At 49.2% G+C, this 18,242-nt stretch overlaps 1 protein-coding gene across 4 annotated transcripts; it reads left to right on the top strand.

The window, feature by feature from the left end:
* Positions 1 to 701: 701 nt before the first annotated feature.
* Positions 702 to 14,286, top strand: tab1 (TGF-beta activated kinase 1/MAP3K7 binding protein 1). 4 transcript variants are annotated; one of them, XM_029427321.1, is made up of 11 exons: positions 702 to 1,024; positions 2,428 to 2,558; positions 2,985 to 3,138; positions 3,709 to 3,804; positions 6,490 to 6,610; positions 8,385 to 8,501; positions 10,293 to 10,404; positions 11,292 to 11,436; positions 11,560 to 11,773; positions 12,500 to 12,653; positions 13,714 to 14,286. In XM_029427321.1, exons 1-11 carry the CDS (start codon positions 992 to 994, stop codon positions 13,934 to 13,936), a joined length of 1,500 nt encoding a protein of 499 aa, XP_029283181.1. In that variant the 5' UTR covers positions 702 to 991; the 3' UTR covers positions 13,937 to 14,286. The 4 variants fall into 4 exon arrangements, with proteins under 4 accessions (XP_029283181.1, XP_029283180.1, XP_029283179.1 ...); XM_029427320.1 differs by having other exon boundaries at positions 13,711 to 14,286; XM_029427319.1 differs by having other exon boundaries at positions 6,472 to 6,610.
* Positions 14,287 to 18,242: the final 3,956 nt, after the last annotated feature.

Raw genomic sequence — 18,242 nt, 5'->3', positions numbered from 1 at the left:
TTCTATGGTTGTTAATAACATGCTACGTTTCAGTAAAGGGCTTTTTAAATCAATGGACTGTAGATGTAAACAAGTGTTTTCAGTCCAGTTGTGATATTGAGCAGCTGCAGGGAGACAGATGAAACAATAATGAAGCTGCTTATAAGTGGGATTTAGATTAGATCCATAAATTCCAAGCATATAATAAGCTTTAAAATATTAATTTAGGAGCATTATCCAGCAATCAATTGATTAATATAAAATATTTAAAATAATTTCTCATTATTTTACAAGAATAAATGTGTATATATATATATAGGCCTACAAATACCTATTAATGGTTTGGGGAAAGTAAAACTTCCAAGTGTACTTCTTGCTGTAAATAACGACGCTCCAACAGCAACATGTAGTTTATTGTAGTTCATAATAAACCCATACGGTGGCGATATTGTCAAATAAATCCAGCGTAGCAACACAACGGAAGTGGTATCAATTAGTTTAGTCTCCTTTTTATAAATTAACTAAATTAAGAGTTGAAGCGTAAACGTTTTAAATAACAAGTGAACAGAGAAAACATCGAAATTAAAATTAAAAACTCACGAGTTTGTAAAAATGACACGGATGCTGCCTTAAACGTCTGTCGGAATTTTAAAAGACAATTGATGATTGGTGAATAATCAAGGTATAAAAGGCCACAAGGCACGAGGAGGGCAGACATATAGGAGAGAACGCGACACCTGTGTCAACACCTGGTCTAACAATATAAAGTCTGTGATTATATAGAGTCGTCCGCGTTAAGGTTTTACATTTTTATTTACGTGTGTTCTTATTAATTAGTAACGATGCAATATCACAGCATCCACTAACGTGTCGTGTTATTCAATTTCATTTTTTATTTCATTTAATTATGAATTATTGTCCACTAAATGCGACGTTAGGCATGCTTTTCACATCGAAACTTAAAGATTCGGACGTTGAAATGAACCCGTGAACGCAACGTGTCCCGTCCAACATGGCGGCCCAGCGTAGGAATTTGATGCAGAGCGTATGTGAACTCTCTTTATCCCTCTCACGCACACGTAATGTTCCTGTTGAAACACCTTAACGAGGGGCTAGCTCTCAGCCGTCTCCCTGGGGGGCCTCTCTGTTTGTTCTGTTCTCTTCAGTGTTGGTTCGTGTCGCTCTGTGATGCTAGTGCTAGCTAGTTTAGTTGAGGTTAGCTAGCAGCTAGCTACATACACTTCACTCTCACGTAATGCGATGAGTTGGTGTGTAACCACAACGCACAGCTCGCTCATATTACTAATGATAGCAAGATATAAATACCTATGTGGCATATCTTTCACACACATGTCGGCTAACAAGCATGACTCAGTGATAACAAGAGAAGTTCTTCCTCCACCTCAGTCCATCCTTTTTAAGTTACAAGAAACTCTGGATCAAATTAAAAGCACTAACATTTGAATATTTGGTTGACTTCCAAATAGCTCAAATGATATAAAGAGCAAGGAAACAAAGTGAGGATTAATGCAAAGTATCATTAATATAATATATATGTTTAAAGGAGCAGGTGGTGATTCACTTCCTGCTCCTTTAAACACTGAATGATGTCCTTTAAAGAGAGTTTGCTTTTTTAGTTTCCTTACTTTTATTTACATCTTTTTTTACATGTAGGAATTAAAAACAAATAGAAATCTAATGTTAGCGTAGTGTTGGTGACTCGTGCATGTTATCACCCTGCTAACGCTGGGTGTCAGCAGTAACCTGGTACACACAGTAACTACCAGCAGCTGCACATTTACTCTCTATTACAAGTTAAACCTGGCTTGTCAAATGCATGCACACAAACACGTATCCTGTCCAGGAGAAGGTGCACAACAAAGGGCCAAACTGTAACAAACAACACAAAAAGAACGGATGCCGTGAAGAACTCCTAGAAAAGTTTTACAAAATCATTATTTTGGGGGACATGCATTTTGTAAATTGCATTGAATACAGATTTATATGAGTTATTACAGTTTGTAGCCTCCGGAAACAGCTGCTGGTTGTTGGTTTTGATCCCATTAATCTTCTGGTGTAATAGTAGTCAACACTTTCTAGAGCAACTCAAAGGTTTAAATGCAAGATAATTGAGATTATCTGCCTTAATGTTTAAGAAAAGTATTTCTAAAGTAAATTTGTCACGATGTTTGAATGCCTGGAGTTAATTAAACCATAACAAGGCAGATCTATTGTTGTTGCATAAAGATTATATCAAGTGAAGTCAATGGATGGTTTCCACGAGGTGTCATAATAACCTCCGTGTGTGTGAGCTGCAGACCTTGAAGCATAACGAGTGTAAACATCTCATGATGTGTTTTACAAGACCGTCGAAGGATATCAGCGGAGACACAGTGAGTCTGAATGTAGTGTGCTGATGTTTCCTTTATTCCTTCTTTCCCTCGCCAGCATCAGAGCTGGACAGATGACCTGCCGCTGTGTCAGATGTGCGGGGTTGGCACAGCGACCAACTGTGTGTACGGCCCGGACGGTAAAGGAACCGAGAGCCACCCCAACGAGGACGGACACCTCAGGTTCAGGTGAGACGCCCTGAAATAAGAAAAGAGAATCCAGTCGCACGTTATTACCCGTCTGCAGGATGTCTGCAGACAACACACACTTCCAGTCGTACGTTATGATGGAGAGGGATTCCTTTTGCACCCGTCTGTAAGCAAGTCTCTTTCCAACATGTATAATCCTCAGTTACAGTACATCAGGTGTGTGATTACACTTCTGATCACTGACTTACACACAGTCAGGTGTGTCCAAACACCTGTACGCACACTACACGTCCTATTATTGGATGCTTGATGACGGACACATACCGCACGAGGAAGAGTGTGGTATGAAGCTGCACTTCAACATTTACAGGGACTTAAACATAAGATGTTACAATCCTAAGAGTTTTAGATGAAGGATGTTTAGTTTCTTCCCTCCATTGAAGTTTCTCCTCCTCCACCAATCAGAGGCGAGGACGGCTGCTTCCTGTACGGCGTGTTTAACGGTTACGACGGCAGCAGAGTGGCCAGTTATGCGTCCCAGTGTCTGACGGCTGAACTGCTGCTCGGACAGCTGAACTCCAGCCACACAGACAACGACGTCCGCAGGATCCTCACGCAGGTGTGTTCATACGCCGTTACGCACGTCACGTGTGGAAGGGTAACGTCCTGTACCTGCTCCCATGTTTCAGGGACTAATGGGGACAACAGTCTGTGACATTGGTGCAGTGTTAAACACGTCCAGGCCCTTCAATGACCAGATAGCAAGTAGTGAAGCTTCTCTCTCAGAGTTTAAAGTGAATATTTCGTCACATTTAAATGTGAAATGTTGGCGCAGTACAAACACATTCACTCCGTTTACAGTATGAACTCAAAGATCTTTTAAAGTTTGAGGTTTGGAGCCGATCAGGAGACGTACTAAACGTTTATGCAAATGAGTTCTTCGTAGCAACTGTTGGAGTGCAGGTGTGCGGTCCGAGCGCTCTGTTGACGGTGAGTCGCTTTATAAAAGTGCACAGATGTAAATCATGTCGTGCTTTAAGAAAAGTAAAACCTTCAAATCCTGAAGTTCACTGGAAGTCTTTCACAAGCCGACCTGAGGACCCAGTTTACTGCAGCGTGGATGTGTCTGCCCTAACAAAGACCATGCACCAACACTAATTACCCCCCCCACGTGCTCTCGTTGTGGCAGGCCTTCGATGTGGTGGAGAAGAGCTACTTTGAGACGATAGACGACGCTCTGGCTGAGAAAGCTGACCTGTCCAACTACCTGCTACCACACAATGAGGTACACACACACACACACACACACACACACACACACACACACACACACACACACACACACACACACACACACACACACACACACACCCATGCTTCTCTTGTATGTGATGCTGCTGTCGGCGTTGTTCTCAGATGTTAGTCACTGTTGCTGTAAGTTCATTAAGAACATCGAGTCACAATCTCCTCTCTGTTCTCACACTTTTCTATATCTGTCTCCTGTGCTCTGACTCACCTGGTGTCACCTGCCTCCCACCTGCCTCCCTCCTGCCTCCTGCCTCCTGCCTCCCACCTGCCTCCCTCATGCCTCCCACCTGCCTCCCACCTGCCTCCCTCCTGCCTCCCTCCTGCCTCCCTCCTGCCTCCCTCCTGCCTCCCTCCTGCCTCCTGCCTCCTGCCTCCCTCATGCCTCCCACCTGCCTCCCACCTGCCTCCCTCCTGCCTCCCACCTGCCTCCTGCCTCCCACCTGCCTCCCACCTGCCTCCCACCTGCCTCCCTCCTGCCTCCCTCCTGTCTCCTGCCTCCCTCCTGCCTCCCTCATGCCTCCCACCTGCCTCCCACCTGCCTGCCTCCTGCCTCCCTCCTGTCTCCTGCCTCCCTCATGCCTCCCACCTGCCTCCCACCTGCCTCCTGCCCTCCCACCTGCCTCCCACCTGCCTCCCTCCTGCCTCCCACCTGCCTGCCTCCCACCTGCCTCCCACCTGCCTCCCTCCTGCCTCCCACCTGCCTGCCTCCCACCTGCCTCCCTCCTGCCTGTCTCCCACCTGCCTCCTGCCTGCCTCCCACCTGCCTGCCTCCTGCCTCCCTCCTGCCTCCTGCCTCCTGCCTCCCTCCTGCCTGCCTCCCACCTGCCTCCCTCCTGCCTGCCTCCCACCTGCCTCCCTCCTGCCTCCTGCCTCCCACCTGCCTGCCTCCCTCCTGCCTCCCTCCTGCCTCCTGCCTCCCTCATGCCTCCCACCTGCCTCCTGCCTCCCACCTGCCTCCTGCCTCCTGCCTCCCACCTGCCTCCTGCCTCCTGCCTCCCACCTGCCTCCTGCCTCCCACCTGCCACCTGCCTCCTGCCTCCCACCTGCCTCCTGCCTCCCACCTGCCTCCTGCCTCCCACCTGCCACCTGCCTCCTGCCTCCCACCTGCCTCCTGCCTCCCACCTGCCTCCTGCCTCCTGCCTCCCACCTGCCTCCTGCCTCCCACCTGCCTCCTGCCTCCCACCTGCCACCTGCCTCCTGCCTCCCACCTGCCTCCTGCCTCCCACCTGCCTCCTGCCTCCTGCCTCCCTCCTGCCTCCTGCCTCCCTCCTGCCTCCCACCTGCCTCCTGCCTCCCACCTGCCTCCTGCCTCCTGCCTCCCACCTGCCTCCTGCCCTCCCTGCCTCCCACCTGCCTCCTGCCTCCCACCTGCCACCTGCCTCCTGCCTCCCACCTGCCTCCTGCCTCCCACCTGCCTCCTGCCTCCCACCTGCCACCTGCCTCCTGCCTCCCACCTGCCTCCTGCCTCCCACCTGCCTCCTGCCTCCTGCCTCCCACCTGCCTCCTGCCTCCTGCCTCCCACCTGCCTCCTGCCTCCTGCCTCCCACCTGCCTGCCTCCTGCCTCCCTCCTGCCTCCTGCCTCCTGCCTCCCACCTGCCTGCCTCCTGCCTCCCTCCTGCCTCCTGCCTCCCTCCTGCCTCCCTCCTGCCTCCCACCTGCCTCCCACCTGCCTGCCTCCCTCCTGCCTCCTGCCTCCCTCCTGCCTCCTGCCTCCCTCCTGCCTCCCTCCTGCCTCCCACCTGCCTCCCACCTGCCTCCCACCTGCCTGCCTCCCTCCCTGCCTCCCTCCTGCCTCCTGCCTCCCTCCTGCCTCCTGCCTCCCTCCTGCCTCCTGCCTCCCTCCTGCCTCCCTCCTGCCTCCTGCCTCCTGCCTCCCTCCTGCCTCCCACCTGCCTCCTGCCCCTCCTGCCTCCCTCCTGCCTCCCACCTGCCTGCCTCCCTCCTGCCTCCCACCTGCCTGCCTCCTGCCTCCCTCCTGCCTCCTGCCTCCCTCCTGCCTCCCACCTGCCTCCCACCTCCTCCTCCTCCTCCCCTCCTTCCTCCTCTCCCCCTCCTCCTCCTCCTCCTCTCTCCCTCCTTCCTCCCCCCCCTTCCTCCCCCCTTCCTCCCCCCTGCCTGCCTCCCTCCTGCCTCCTCCCTCCCTCCCTTCCTCCCTCCTCCTCCTTCCTCCCTCCTTCCTCCTCCTCCTCTCCTCCTCCTCTCCCTCCTCCTCCTGCCCTCCTGCCTCCCTCCTGCCTCCCTCATGCCTCCCACCTGCCTCCACCTGCCTCCCACCTGCCTGCCTCCCTCCTGCCTCCCACCTGCCTGCCCTCCCTCCTGCCTCCCTCCTGCCTCCCTCCTGCCTCCTGCCTCCCTCCTGCCTCCTGCCTCCCTCCTGCCTCCCTCATGCCTCCCACCTGCCTCCCACCTGCCTCCCACCTGCCTGCCTCCCTCCTGCCTCCCACCTGCCTGCCTCCCTCCTGCCTCCCACCTGCCTGCCTCCTCTTCCCTCTTGTCTCTTGCTCAATGCTCCTTTATCACACGTCTCCTTCCCTCTCTGCCTAACCCTACTGATTCTCTCCCCTCCCACTCACTACACTTTCTTCACTTATCTTCCTCACTCCCCCCTCCCCCCCCTGCTCCTCTCCTCCCCCCGGTTGTCAGAATGTGTCATTCCACCAGCTTTCTGCGCAGAGTCAGAAGGTGCAGGAGCGTCTGAAGGAGCTGGAGCAGGAGGTGTCAGGAGGAGCGACGGCCGTGGTGGCGCTGATCCTCAACAACAAGCTCTACATCGCCAGTGTCGGTATGGACACACACACACACACACACACACACACACACACACACACACACACACACACACACATTTCTTACTCCCAGCTTGAGAGATGCAGTAATAACAAGACGGCTGCTTTACACCAGTAGATGTCAGACTCACACAGCTTGTGCTTTAAGGCTTTGAGACTCGTTGCGTGGTGTTCACAGGAAGCAGATCAGGACTTGAGAGTTCATCTCCACCGCAGGAACTTTCCCAGGGGGGGGGGGAGCTTTGTGAGGTACTGGAGGAAGCAGGGACACATTTAGCTCACGTCCAAGTAATAAGAAAATGCACCGGTGGAATGAAAAGCAACCCTGAGAGGAAACAAATAACACGTGAAACTCAAAGGTCTTAATATTTCTCAGTGACTGCAACAATAACGAGTTCTGCTGTTACATAAAAACAGCTGGGGGGCTAATGCTCGTCCACTGTGAGCCTTTTATCTCGTTTGTCTTGTTTAGTTTCACAACTTTGTGCAGCCTTTATGTTAAAGCTGCAGTCTCATGTGCAATGATGTTCCTCCGTGTGCTGCTCGAGGGCACTTCAGCAGTGCGGAGGCCCCTCAACACGGGGGGGTTATATTTGAGGTACTTTGATATTACGAGGGAGAGAAATGTGACATTTTTAAGGGTTGTTGACTAAAGCTCAGGTAGTTTGTTTGAGTGCAGGACAACCTGCGTACTGTCCAATACAGAGACGGATCTCCAGGCTGCACACTGCTTACACACTAACGCACATTAAAGTGTGTAAAGAACTCATTCATCGTGTGTGTGTGTGTGTGTGTGTGTGTGTGTGTGTGTGTGTGTGTGTGTGTGTGTGTGTGTGTAAGATACAGAACAGATGTGTTGTTGATATTTGACTGCACTTATCTTCAGACCTTTGAAGATCCTGAAAGGAGAACTTCACCCACAAAATGATAATTTCAGCTTCTCACCCCGTGTTACCTTGAACCCCCCCCCCCCCACACACACACACACACACAGCAGCCCCTGTTATTCCTTAGTATTTCTCTTTAAGAATCCTCAAAGTGAAGTTGTTCCATGTAAACATTAATTAAGGGATGAATCTTATCGTAATGCTGCACTAATTAAAAGTAACTGTAGTTTGTGTTGAGTCTGTTTCTAACACCCTACCTTCTGCAGCAGAGCAGAGCCCCCTCTGGGATTTCATTTTCCTTTGTCCTGAAGGACACAGAGCAGAACATGTGGGGGGGGGGGGGGGGACCGTCTCCGCACTGCTCTGTTGTGTGAGGGTCAAGAGTTCAAAGTTGACAGAACATGAATCCCAGAGGTTTAAACATAAGTACGTTTTCTCTAAGAAGCTCTTCCAGCTGTGTGTGTGTGTGTGTGTGTGTGTGTGTGTGTGTGTGTGTGTTCTCTGCTTTATGTCTTCAAGACGTCACCTCAGACTCTGCAGATAAATCCAGGACAAAAGTCTAAATCATTTGAAAACTTTATAAAATACAACAATATATTCAAACTCAACATAAGTGCATGAAAAGTAACAAATATTATTTTGATCCAGTTTTGTAATTCTTCACTTATATTTTGATATTTTAAGTTTCCAATCGTGTTTTCTTCCGGTGGCGTTGAAACGTAGGAACGTGAACGCAGCGTGTGTCACTGCTGTCAGTTGTTTTACTGCCGATCACGAGAACATGTTGTGCAGAAAGTGTTGAGTCATAGTTCTCGCGTTACCTACGTTTCCTGAAGGCAGCATGTTTGAGGAAGCTCCTCAGCCTTCTTTGTTTCACTGTCAGGCACCAACCGGGCTCTGCTCTGCAAGTCCAGCAGCGACGGGCAGAACCAGGTTCTCCAGATCGGCCGTCCACACAGCACCGACAATGAAGACGAGCTGCAGAGGCTGGCTGCACTGGGTGAGACACACACACACACACACAGACACACACACACACAGACAGCTGACAGACAGCTGACAGACAGCTGACAGGCTGACAGACAGACAGACAGACAGCTGACAGCTGACAGCTGACAGCTGACAGACAGCTGACAGACAGACAGACAGACAGACAGACAGACAGACAGACAGACAGGCTGACATACAGGCTGACTGACAGACAGACAGACAGGCTGACAGACAGCTGACAGGCAGACAGGGTGACAGACAGACAGGCAGACAGACAGGCTGACAGACAGCTGATAGGCAGACAGACAGCTGACAGACAGACAGACAGGCTGACATACAGGCTGACTGACAGACAGACAGACAGACAGACAGCTGACTGACAGACAGACAGGCTGACATACAGGCTGACTGACAGACAGACAGACAGACAGACAGACAGCTGACAGACAGACAGGGTGACAGACAGACAGGCGGACAGACAGGCTGACAGACAGCTGATAGGCAGACAGACAGGCTGACAGACAGCTGATAGGCAGACAGACAGGCTGACAGACAGCTGATAGGCAGACAGACAGGCTGACAGACAGCTGACAGGCAGACAGACAGCTGACAGACAGACAGACAGGGTGACAGACAGACAGACAGGGTGACAGACAGACAGACAGGGTGACAGACAGACAGACAGGCTGACAGACAGACAGACAGGCTGACAGACAGACAGACAGGCTGACAGACAGACAGACAGGCTGACAGGCAGGCAGACAGACAGGCTGACAGACAGACAGGGTGACAGACAGGCTGACAGACAGACAGGGTGACAGACAGGCTGACAGACAGACAGGCTGACAGACAGACAGACAGGGTGACAGACAGGCTGACAGACAGACAGGCTGACAGACAGACAGACAGGGTGACAGACAGGCTGACAGACAGACAGGCTGACAGACAGACAGACAGGGTGACAGACAGGCTGACAGACAGACAGACAGGCTGACAGACAGACAGACAGGGTGACAGACAGACAGACAGGGTGACAGACAGACAGGCTGACAGACAGACAGGGTGACAGACAGGCTGACAGACAGACAGGCTGACAGACAGACAGACAGGGTGACAGACAGGCTGACAGACAGACAGACAGGCTGACAGACAGACAGACAGGCTGACCATCCTTCCAGGGTCAGTTTGGTGCACTTCATTATTTAAGATTTATTTTCCACAGTTATATGAACTTTTCTTATTTTCATCTCGTTTTTTAGATTCTTTTTCTGCAATATTATTATCTTGTTCGATACTTATCACAACTTCTTCACATTTTAGACTCGGACAACGTTTTAATGAACACTTTGGGAATGTAAACCACTGGGCGGCCTCCTCTGTCCTGCGCTCTGCTGACTTCTGTGTTCTTCAACCTGGACCCTACTTGCTCATGTTTTGCGTCTAATGAGGACAAACGTTGACGTATTTCAGTTAGTTTTTACTTAACTGACTCTGGTTTTGACTTGTATCTTAGTCCAGACACAAATCTGATTGTCACAGTCACATTTACTTCACATCCGTGCTTTGCATTCAGCACCAGCTTCCACTGACACACTCGAGGAGCGTGCACGGTGGGCTGCAGAGCTAATGGTCCAGTAACGAGGGTCGTGTGTGTAACAGGAAATGCATACGTTGTGATCACCTCAGAAGAGCGGGAGGTTGAGTCACCTGTGATGAGTTTAATGGAGAATTAGCTTCGTCTCCTTTGTTTGTCCTCCACTTCCGCCCGTCTCTGATGCGTCTCCTCTCGCTCTTTATACAGGTGTGGATTCAGCCCGTGTGCGGCAGGCGGGGCAGATTACGGGTCAGAACAGCACCAGGAGGCTCGGAGACTACCGCGTGAAGTTCAACTACAATGAAATCGACCTACTCAGGTGAAGTCAGAACACTCAGAACTGCACCGTGAACCTGAGCAGACACAGAAGTTAATAACGTTCAGAGTTTTTGAAATAAGTTATTTGGTGGGCGGCAGCGTTTTTAGAAAATATATTAGTATTATATTAGATATATTAGTATTATATTAGATATATTAGTATTATATTAGATATATATATATATATATTCGTATTATATTAGATTTATTAGTATTATAGTAGATATATTAGTATCTTTGCTTACTGTGATGTCATTTATTGAGTGTTTATTAATGCTTTAAATGATCCGTAACATCTGTAAGGTCAACAAACCAAAGTAATTGATCTTTTCAGCAAATGTTACAAACATACACAAAACAGGTTGAACCTAAATATTTCTTCACACTCCGCAAGTTATTCTAACTACTGAGATGCTCTCGGCTCCTTGTCACGCGGCGTTGCTTCATATCGTGTTGACAGGCAGGAGGGCGGAGTCGAGCTCGTTAACTACGTCTCAGCTAGAAATGGAATAAGTGCACTGTCCCTTTAAGAAGTGAGGTTCCAGTGGAGCAGCTAACGAGACCTTTTAAAGGTGTGTGTGTGTGTGTGTGTGTGTGTGTGTGTGTCTGGACAGTGGAGTCTTTGTTATCAGATCTGACTCTGTTACCACAGCTGAGCCTCTTGAACTCCCAGCCCCCCCCCCTTCTCATTTCCTGTTCCTGTCTGCACTGTTCCGAGCAAATCAGGCTCAAATATCTCCGAGTCATTCCACTTATGATCCTCAGTAACACTCACAGAGAGAGAGGTGATGTGATGTGGACAAAGTGCGAGCGCTCTGAGAGATTATGGTTCTTGTGTTACGCTCAGGTGCACTCTAACTTCCTTCTCCTGTCCTCCCACGCCATCAGCGCGGCCAAGACGAGGCCCGTCGTCGCGGAGCCAGAGATTCACGGCAGCCAGTCTTTGGACAGCGTGACGGGCTTCTTGTTGCTGATGTCCGAAGGTCTCATCAACGCCCTCGAGTCCGCCCACGGCCCGGAACAAGCCAATCAGGTGAGCACGTTCATCCTGACACTTTCTTCCCACCTCAACAACGTTGCTTCCTGTTTGTATCCGTTGCTCCTTCTCTAACTTCGGTCTTTCTGTCTCCTCGTCTCCTCTGCTGTCCACCGTAAGGAAATCGTTGCCATGGTAGCAGCAGAGCTCGCCCTGCAGACCAGTCTGGAGGCGGTGGCTCAGTCGGTGGTGGAGCGCGTCAAGCGGCTGCACCACGACGTCTACGTGTCCGGCCGTCAGAGGGCGACCTACTGTTCTCGGCACGAGGACATGACGCTGCTCATCCGCACGCTCAACTACCCGCTGGCTGACGGAGGACTCCCGCCCACACAGGGTAGGGCGGGGGCCGGTACAATAAGATGGAAGATGATCATTTCTGACCCTAACATAAGAATACAAAATAAATATAAAGTTTATAAGAAATTATAGAGACACCCGTGCAAAACAAGAAAATATGTTGGTAAAAGGAGAAAACTAAAATATAAAGTGAATTACAGCAACGCTAAGCCTCTTTAAACGAGTCTGAGACGTTAAAATAATAATAATAATACAATTAAAATAAGGCCTGAAAACAATATAATAGCTTAGATCTTATAGAGTTTATTTATTATTATTATTATTATTTATTGTTATTATTATTGTTATTATTATTCTTTCCTAACGTGTTCCAGGTGGTAGCCACTGCTTCATAGATTTAATATGTATTTATATATTTAACCCTCTATAGTAAGCACTAGATGTTAGGATCTCAGAATCATTAAGAGCTTATTGAAATGTTGGAAACCTGCTTTATTTGGATTTATTCTCAAATATAGAAAGATTCTAGTCCAGTGGAAACTCCACGTCAAATGAGTCTTTAAATAGACGCTGAGCCGCCCTGAGAAACAAATCAAACGTGGAGGGGCGGAGCCAGCAGCACCACACGCAGCCAAACACACACAAAGAATCTATTTTCTCCAGGTTCCCAAGATGCCCCATCACACGCTGCAGCGCGAGTGTCTCTCTGTAATCTCAACATCTTGAATTTAACGTGTGCTGAACGTGTGTGTGACTCCTTCAGGTGGACGTATCTACCCCGTGTCAGTGCCGTACTCCAACAGCCAGAGCACCAGTAAAACCAGCGTCACCCTCTCGCTGGTCATGCCCTCCCAGAATACTCTCACCAACGGTACCAACACGGCCTCCACGCTGGAGGAGGGCACCCCCACGCCAGGGTGAGCTCGTGTTCCCTCTGTTTGTTTCTCTGGGTACGCTTGATTTGTACTCCTCTGCATGAGCTTGGTTGTCCCCTGATTCACAATCTCTGTATTCTCGTGAAGAGCTGAAGAAGCAGCCGGATCCTTTTATTTACGAAAAAGTAGATCCACTAAAATATCACAAGAAATCTAAGAGTCTAAGTGCACAGACTGGGAATCTGTGTTTCTACCATGTGACCCCCCCCTGACTGTTTTCAGATAACTCCCCCGTTCTTCCCTCTCTGTATTTATTTTAGGTAAGCTTGATTTCTCCTCCCCCGTGTCCCTCCACTGCTCTGCTTATTTATGTGTAAGCGTAGTTTTCCCTTCCCCATTGTTCGCTGTGAGTTCCCGTCCTCAGACTCTGATCGACCAGCTGAAGAACATCTAAATATTGAGCTTCCAGATGAGCATGAAGTGGACAACATGCGTATGAATATACACGCGTCAGAGTTGCAACAGAAACAGCGTTTAAAAGATTAGATGGAAGCACTTCCACCTTCACCTTGAATGTAAATCCCAGCACACGACAGAAACATCGTGGAGATTAATGCACGTTATTACACAATCATGGTGCACGGTGGCCACGTGTTGGCAGGAAGGGTTTCAAACATGCTCTAACGCTCCTCACGCTTTATGTTCACTGCATGTTTACACTTTCGTTGTCCTTCCTTTGCTCGCCCACAACGATCGTCTCTTCCTTTGTGACTGCGTCCTGTCGCTCTCCGTCTGACTCACGTCTGTGTTTCTCTTCCTCTCGGGCTGCGGCGGTCTGTGTCCTCTCTCCTTTAGCACGTTTCACCTTCAACCTGTCCGTCGACATCCTGCAGCCCATAATTGAACTCCCTCTTTCCTCCCTCTTCTCTCTCTCCACCGCTCCTCCCCACTCCCTCCCTCTCTCCTCCTCCCTCTTCTCTCTCTCCACCGCTCCTCCCCACTCCCTCCCTCTCTCCTCCTCCCTCTTCTCTCTCTCCACCGCTCCTCCCCACTCCCTCCCTCTCTCCTCCTCCCTCTTCTCTCTCTCCACTCTCCCCAGCAGTCAGAGCCCCACGGCCACCCTCCAGTCCACCAACACCCAGACGCAGAGCTCCAGCTCCAGCTCTGGAGACGGCAGCCTGTTCCGGCAGAGAGGCAGCCAGGCGGCGCAGCCCGACGAGACGGGCAGGGTCCCGCCGTACGTGGACTTCAGTCAGTTTTACCGCCTGTGGGGAAATGACCACGGCGACGGGCAGAGCACGCAGGGAGGACTGGGACCCCAGTGAGGAGGGTGACAGTTGGAAAGAGACAGACTGGTTTTGTTTTCTGGCTCATGGATTTGTGAAAGGACAAAGATTTTAAAAGGGTTGAGATGCTTTTAATGTACGATGACTCAAGTGACCTAAAGGTGCAGGGGACGCATGGAGGAAGACGGTGGAACCCAGAGACTGCGCCGCACGAGGATGTTTCAGATGCTGGTGATGAGTGATTGTGAACATGCATCCAGATTGTAGCCATGATGTAAAACGTGTATCTGCAAACAGGACGTTCCATAATGTAAGGCCTTACAGTCGACTGAATGTGATTTGAAAGTACTTTTTAATTTGTAATGAAAGTATATCTCCAGGTGACTCAACAGGTTCTCCTGGCTTCTCTTCATGGGGGGGGGGGTTGATGTTGTGTTTGACTCTTTATTAAAACAGGCCACCGTCCCTCCTCCTCCAACATGCATCCTGTCCTGTGCGTGCACCGCTCAGTTCCTATAGTTAGAAACAGACACTAATATATAAAGAAGCACTGCAGGGGGTCAAACATGTAACTCAGAGATCATGAAGCGTCCCCACATTAACACATTAACATGTTTATATTACACGTGCTCATGTTTAATATGTAATGAAACACAAACACATTGACCAGCGCAGGAAACAAACTGTGAAGAGTTAACTGTGAAAGTCCTTGAAAAGTCTTAAAAAGCATTGAATTAATTATCTAAAGAAATATAAAATCAGGCTTTAATTTGTATAAACATTTCTTAAATCAAAAGTATTAAAAATGCAACAAAAGAAAATCTAAATAATTGGTATTATTATTATTTTTAAATTGACCTCTCGCTGTAAAGTCAGGCAGATCCGGACGGCGGTAATATTGCATGTTACCCTGGATCTGCGGGCACAAATACCAACAAAGAAGAACCTGCAGGTGTCAGGGATCACCAGCGAGGTGATGCATGAGCTGCGTAAAGCAAAGCGAGCTCCAGTGTGAGGAGAGGGGGACTGACGATGAAGAGGAACGAGGAAGACTCAGCAGCAGACTGTTCATAACACAGTGAAGTCTAATGGACCATCATGTGACGAGGGGGGGTCCATCCATCAGAGCAGTCACTCTTCTCGCCAAGTGCTTTAAAATAATGTTTTTTTGCTCAATAATTTTAACTGATTTTTCAAACCCAAAAATAAGATTTATTAATATTTGATCAGCTGTTCACTGTGTGTGTGTGTGTGTGTGTGTGTGTGTGTGTGTGGACACACAGATGATTAATAACTTGTTTGTTATTTTCACATGTTACTGAAAATATTTTTTTCTCATTTCACATAAAAAACAGAAATTTTACACTTTTAAATATTTTAAATTCCAAGATTTTGAAAATGCTCAATTATTTTAGACAATTGGGGCAAAAGGTCCTCCAGTATTTGTATTTATTCCACATTTGTACGACTTGAACTTCTATTCACCGTCCTGCGTTACTTCCAGGAGGTGATCTCGGTCCCTTAATGAACTTCACACTGTTATGAAACTAATCGCTTTCATCAGGAGACGGGTTAGAAACAAAATAATAAATGTGAGAAGTCACGTGAGCACTCACACTTTGAACTCTTTTTGTTTTCTAATACAAAACAAAACCTCAATCTGAAACTCAAAGTGATGACAGTGAAACAGAGAGTGGGTTAAAGAAGCTTTATTCCTGCAGTCTGCAGTGAAGTCGAAAGCAGAACACAGTAAAGATTACATCTCCCCTCGTGCGTCTAACTGATGACACACAAAGTGCTTATACAGGAGAGGCAGGAGTGGGGAGAGCACCAGCGTGTTCTTCAGGTGAGATCAGGTGAGCATTTATGGATAAGAGGACAAAGAGACGAAGACAATGAATATTACAGGACACGCCTGCTGTACAAGTCTCTAAGGAAGAAACACACGTCGAAGTAGGACGACAGTAAATACAGCAGTGTAATCTTGCACAGTGTTATCACATGATGCACAGGTAATATCCGTTTAGTATATTATTATATATATTATATTTACAATATAATGTTTACAATAATGTAAATGCTGAAAAGTATTTAATGAAGTATAAATAAGACGCAGAGTGTAGAGCACTGGTGAGAACTGTGTTGTATGTTAAAACTGAATCATATTTTATAATCCGATATGTGTCTTGATATTTAAAGCTTTCTAATAATGTGGAGAAGTGTTGCGTATAAATATCTGCAAAGAGACGGACACGGTATAAAGTTTTCCTCGTGAGGACGTCGGCGTCGCTCCACAGAACACAATTAAGGCCCCGAATGAGTTTTTACATTTAGCGTATGAACTCTATCACAAGAGGAATGTCCCTTCTTATTGGTCGATGCAGGCCGCCGTCCAATGGCCTTTGTTGGTGCGGTAAGCGTGTCCACGCCTCTTGGCACGGTTTCATCTTTGGTGTCTTCAGCCATCTTCAGAAGGACTGAACCTTCGAGGTCTTTACGACCACAGTTAGTCAGTACATCTCAGCTCAGGGTCCACAGCAACAACTTCACACTCGCACCTTATCTGGTCACATTCACAGCTCACCTGTGGCTGCTGGTGTGCGTCCATCAGAGGGCGGCGTGGAGCTGCATGCGTCTGTCACAGTATCTTCAGGTCAACCTGCACCTTCAGGTTCTGACTTTACGTCAGGATCAGGAATCGTGGCTGCGCCTGCTGCCCTGGTCCTGCTGGACACCGGGAAGCCTTTTAGACATTTTCCTGGATTCATCCAAACTTTCTCTTTTCCAACACAACATCATTTCTGTCAAATGTTGTATTTGTACTATGTTGTTTATCCTGTACACACGACATCTACTGCACGTCTGTCCGTCCTGGGAGAGGGATCCCTCCTCAGTCTCTCCGTGAGGTTTCTTCCATTTCTCCCCCTTTAATTATAGAGGATTTAAGGACAGAGGGTCTAAGGACAGAGGGTCTAAGGACAGAGGGTCTAAGGACAGAGGGTCTGAGGACAGAGGGTCTAAGGACAGAGGGTCTAAGGACAGAGGGTCTGAGGACAGAGGGTCTAAGGACAGAGGGTCTAAGGACAGAGGGTCTAAGGACAGGGGGTATGAGGACAGAGGGTCTAAGGACAGAGGGTCTGAGGACAGAGGGTCTAAGGAAAGAGGGTCTAAGGACAGAGGGTCTAAGGACAGGGGGTATGAGGACAGAGGGTCTAAGGACAGAGGGTCTGAGGACAGAGGGTCTAAGGAAAGAGGGTCTAAGGACAGAGGGTCTGAGGACAGAGGGTCTAAGGACAGAAGGTCTAAGGACAGAGGACAGAGGGTCTAAGGACAGAGGGTCTAAGGACAGAGGGTCTGAGGACAGAGGGTCTAAGGACAGAGGGTCTGAGGACAGAGGGTCTAAGGACAGAGGGTCTAAGGACAGAGGACAGAGGGTCTAAGGAAAGAGGGTCTAAGGACAGAGGGTCTGAGGACAGAGGGTCTAAGGACAGAGGGTCTAAGGACAGAGGACAGAGGGTCTAAGGACAGAGGGTCTAAGGACAGAGGGTCTGAGGACAGAGGGTCTAAGGACAGAGGGTCTGAGGACAGAGGGTCTAAGGACAGAGGGTCTAAGGACAGAGGACAGAGGGTCTAAGGACAGAGGGTCTAAGGACAGAGGGTCTGAGGACAGAGGGTCTAAGGACAGAGGGTCTAAGGACAGAGGGTCTGAGGACAGAGGGTCTAAGGACAGAGGGTCTAAGGACAGAGGGTCTAAGGACAGGGGGTATGAGGACAGAGGGTCTAAGGACAGAGGGTCTGAGGACAGAGGGTCTAAGGAAAGAGGGTCTAAGGACAGAGGGTCTGAGGACAGAGGGTCTAAGGACAGAGGGTCTAAGGACAGAGGACAGAGGGTCTAAGGACAGAGGTTCTAAGGACAGAGGGTCTGAGGACAGGGGGTATGAGGACAGAGGGTCTAAGGACAGAGGGTCTGAGGACAGAGGGTCTAAGGACAGAGGGTCTAAGGACAGAGGGTCTAAGGACAGAGGGTCTGAGGACAGAGGGTCTAAGGACAGAGGGTCTAAGGACAGAGGGTCTAAGGACAGAGGGTCTAAGGACAGGGGGTATGAGGACAGAGGGTCTAAGGACAGAGGGTCTGAGGACAGAGGGTCTAAGGAAAGAGGGTCTAAGGACAGAGGGTCTGAGGACAGAGGGTCTAAGGACAGAGGGTGTAAGGACAGAGGACAGAGGGTCTAAGGACAGAGGGTCTAAGGACAGAGGGTCTGAGGACAGGGGGTATGAGGACAGAGGGTCTAAGGACAGAGGGTCTGAGGACAGAGGGTCTAAGGACAGAGGGTCTAAGGACAGA

The sequence above is a fragment of the Cottoperca gobio genome, unplaced genomic scaffold (assembly GCF_900634415.1).
Source record: "Cottoperca gobio unplaced genomic scaffold, fCotGob3.1 fCotGob3_30arrow_ctg1, whole genome shotgun sequence".
Lineage (NCBI taxonomy): Eukaryota > Metazoa > Chordata > Actinopteri > Perciformes > Bovichtidae > Cottoperca > Cottoperca gobio.
This window is presented reverse-complemented; position numbering and strand designations above follow the sequence as displayed.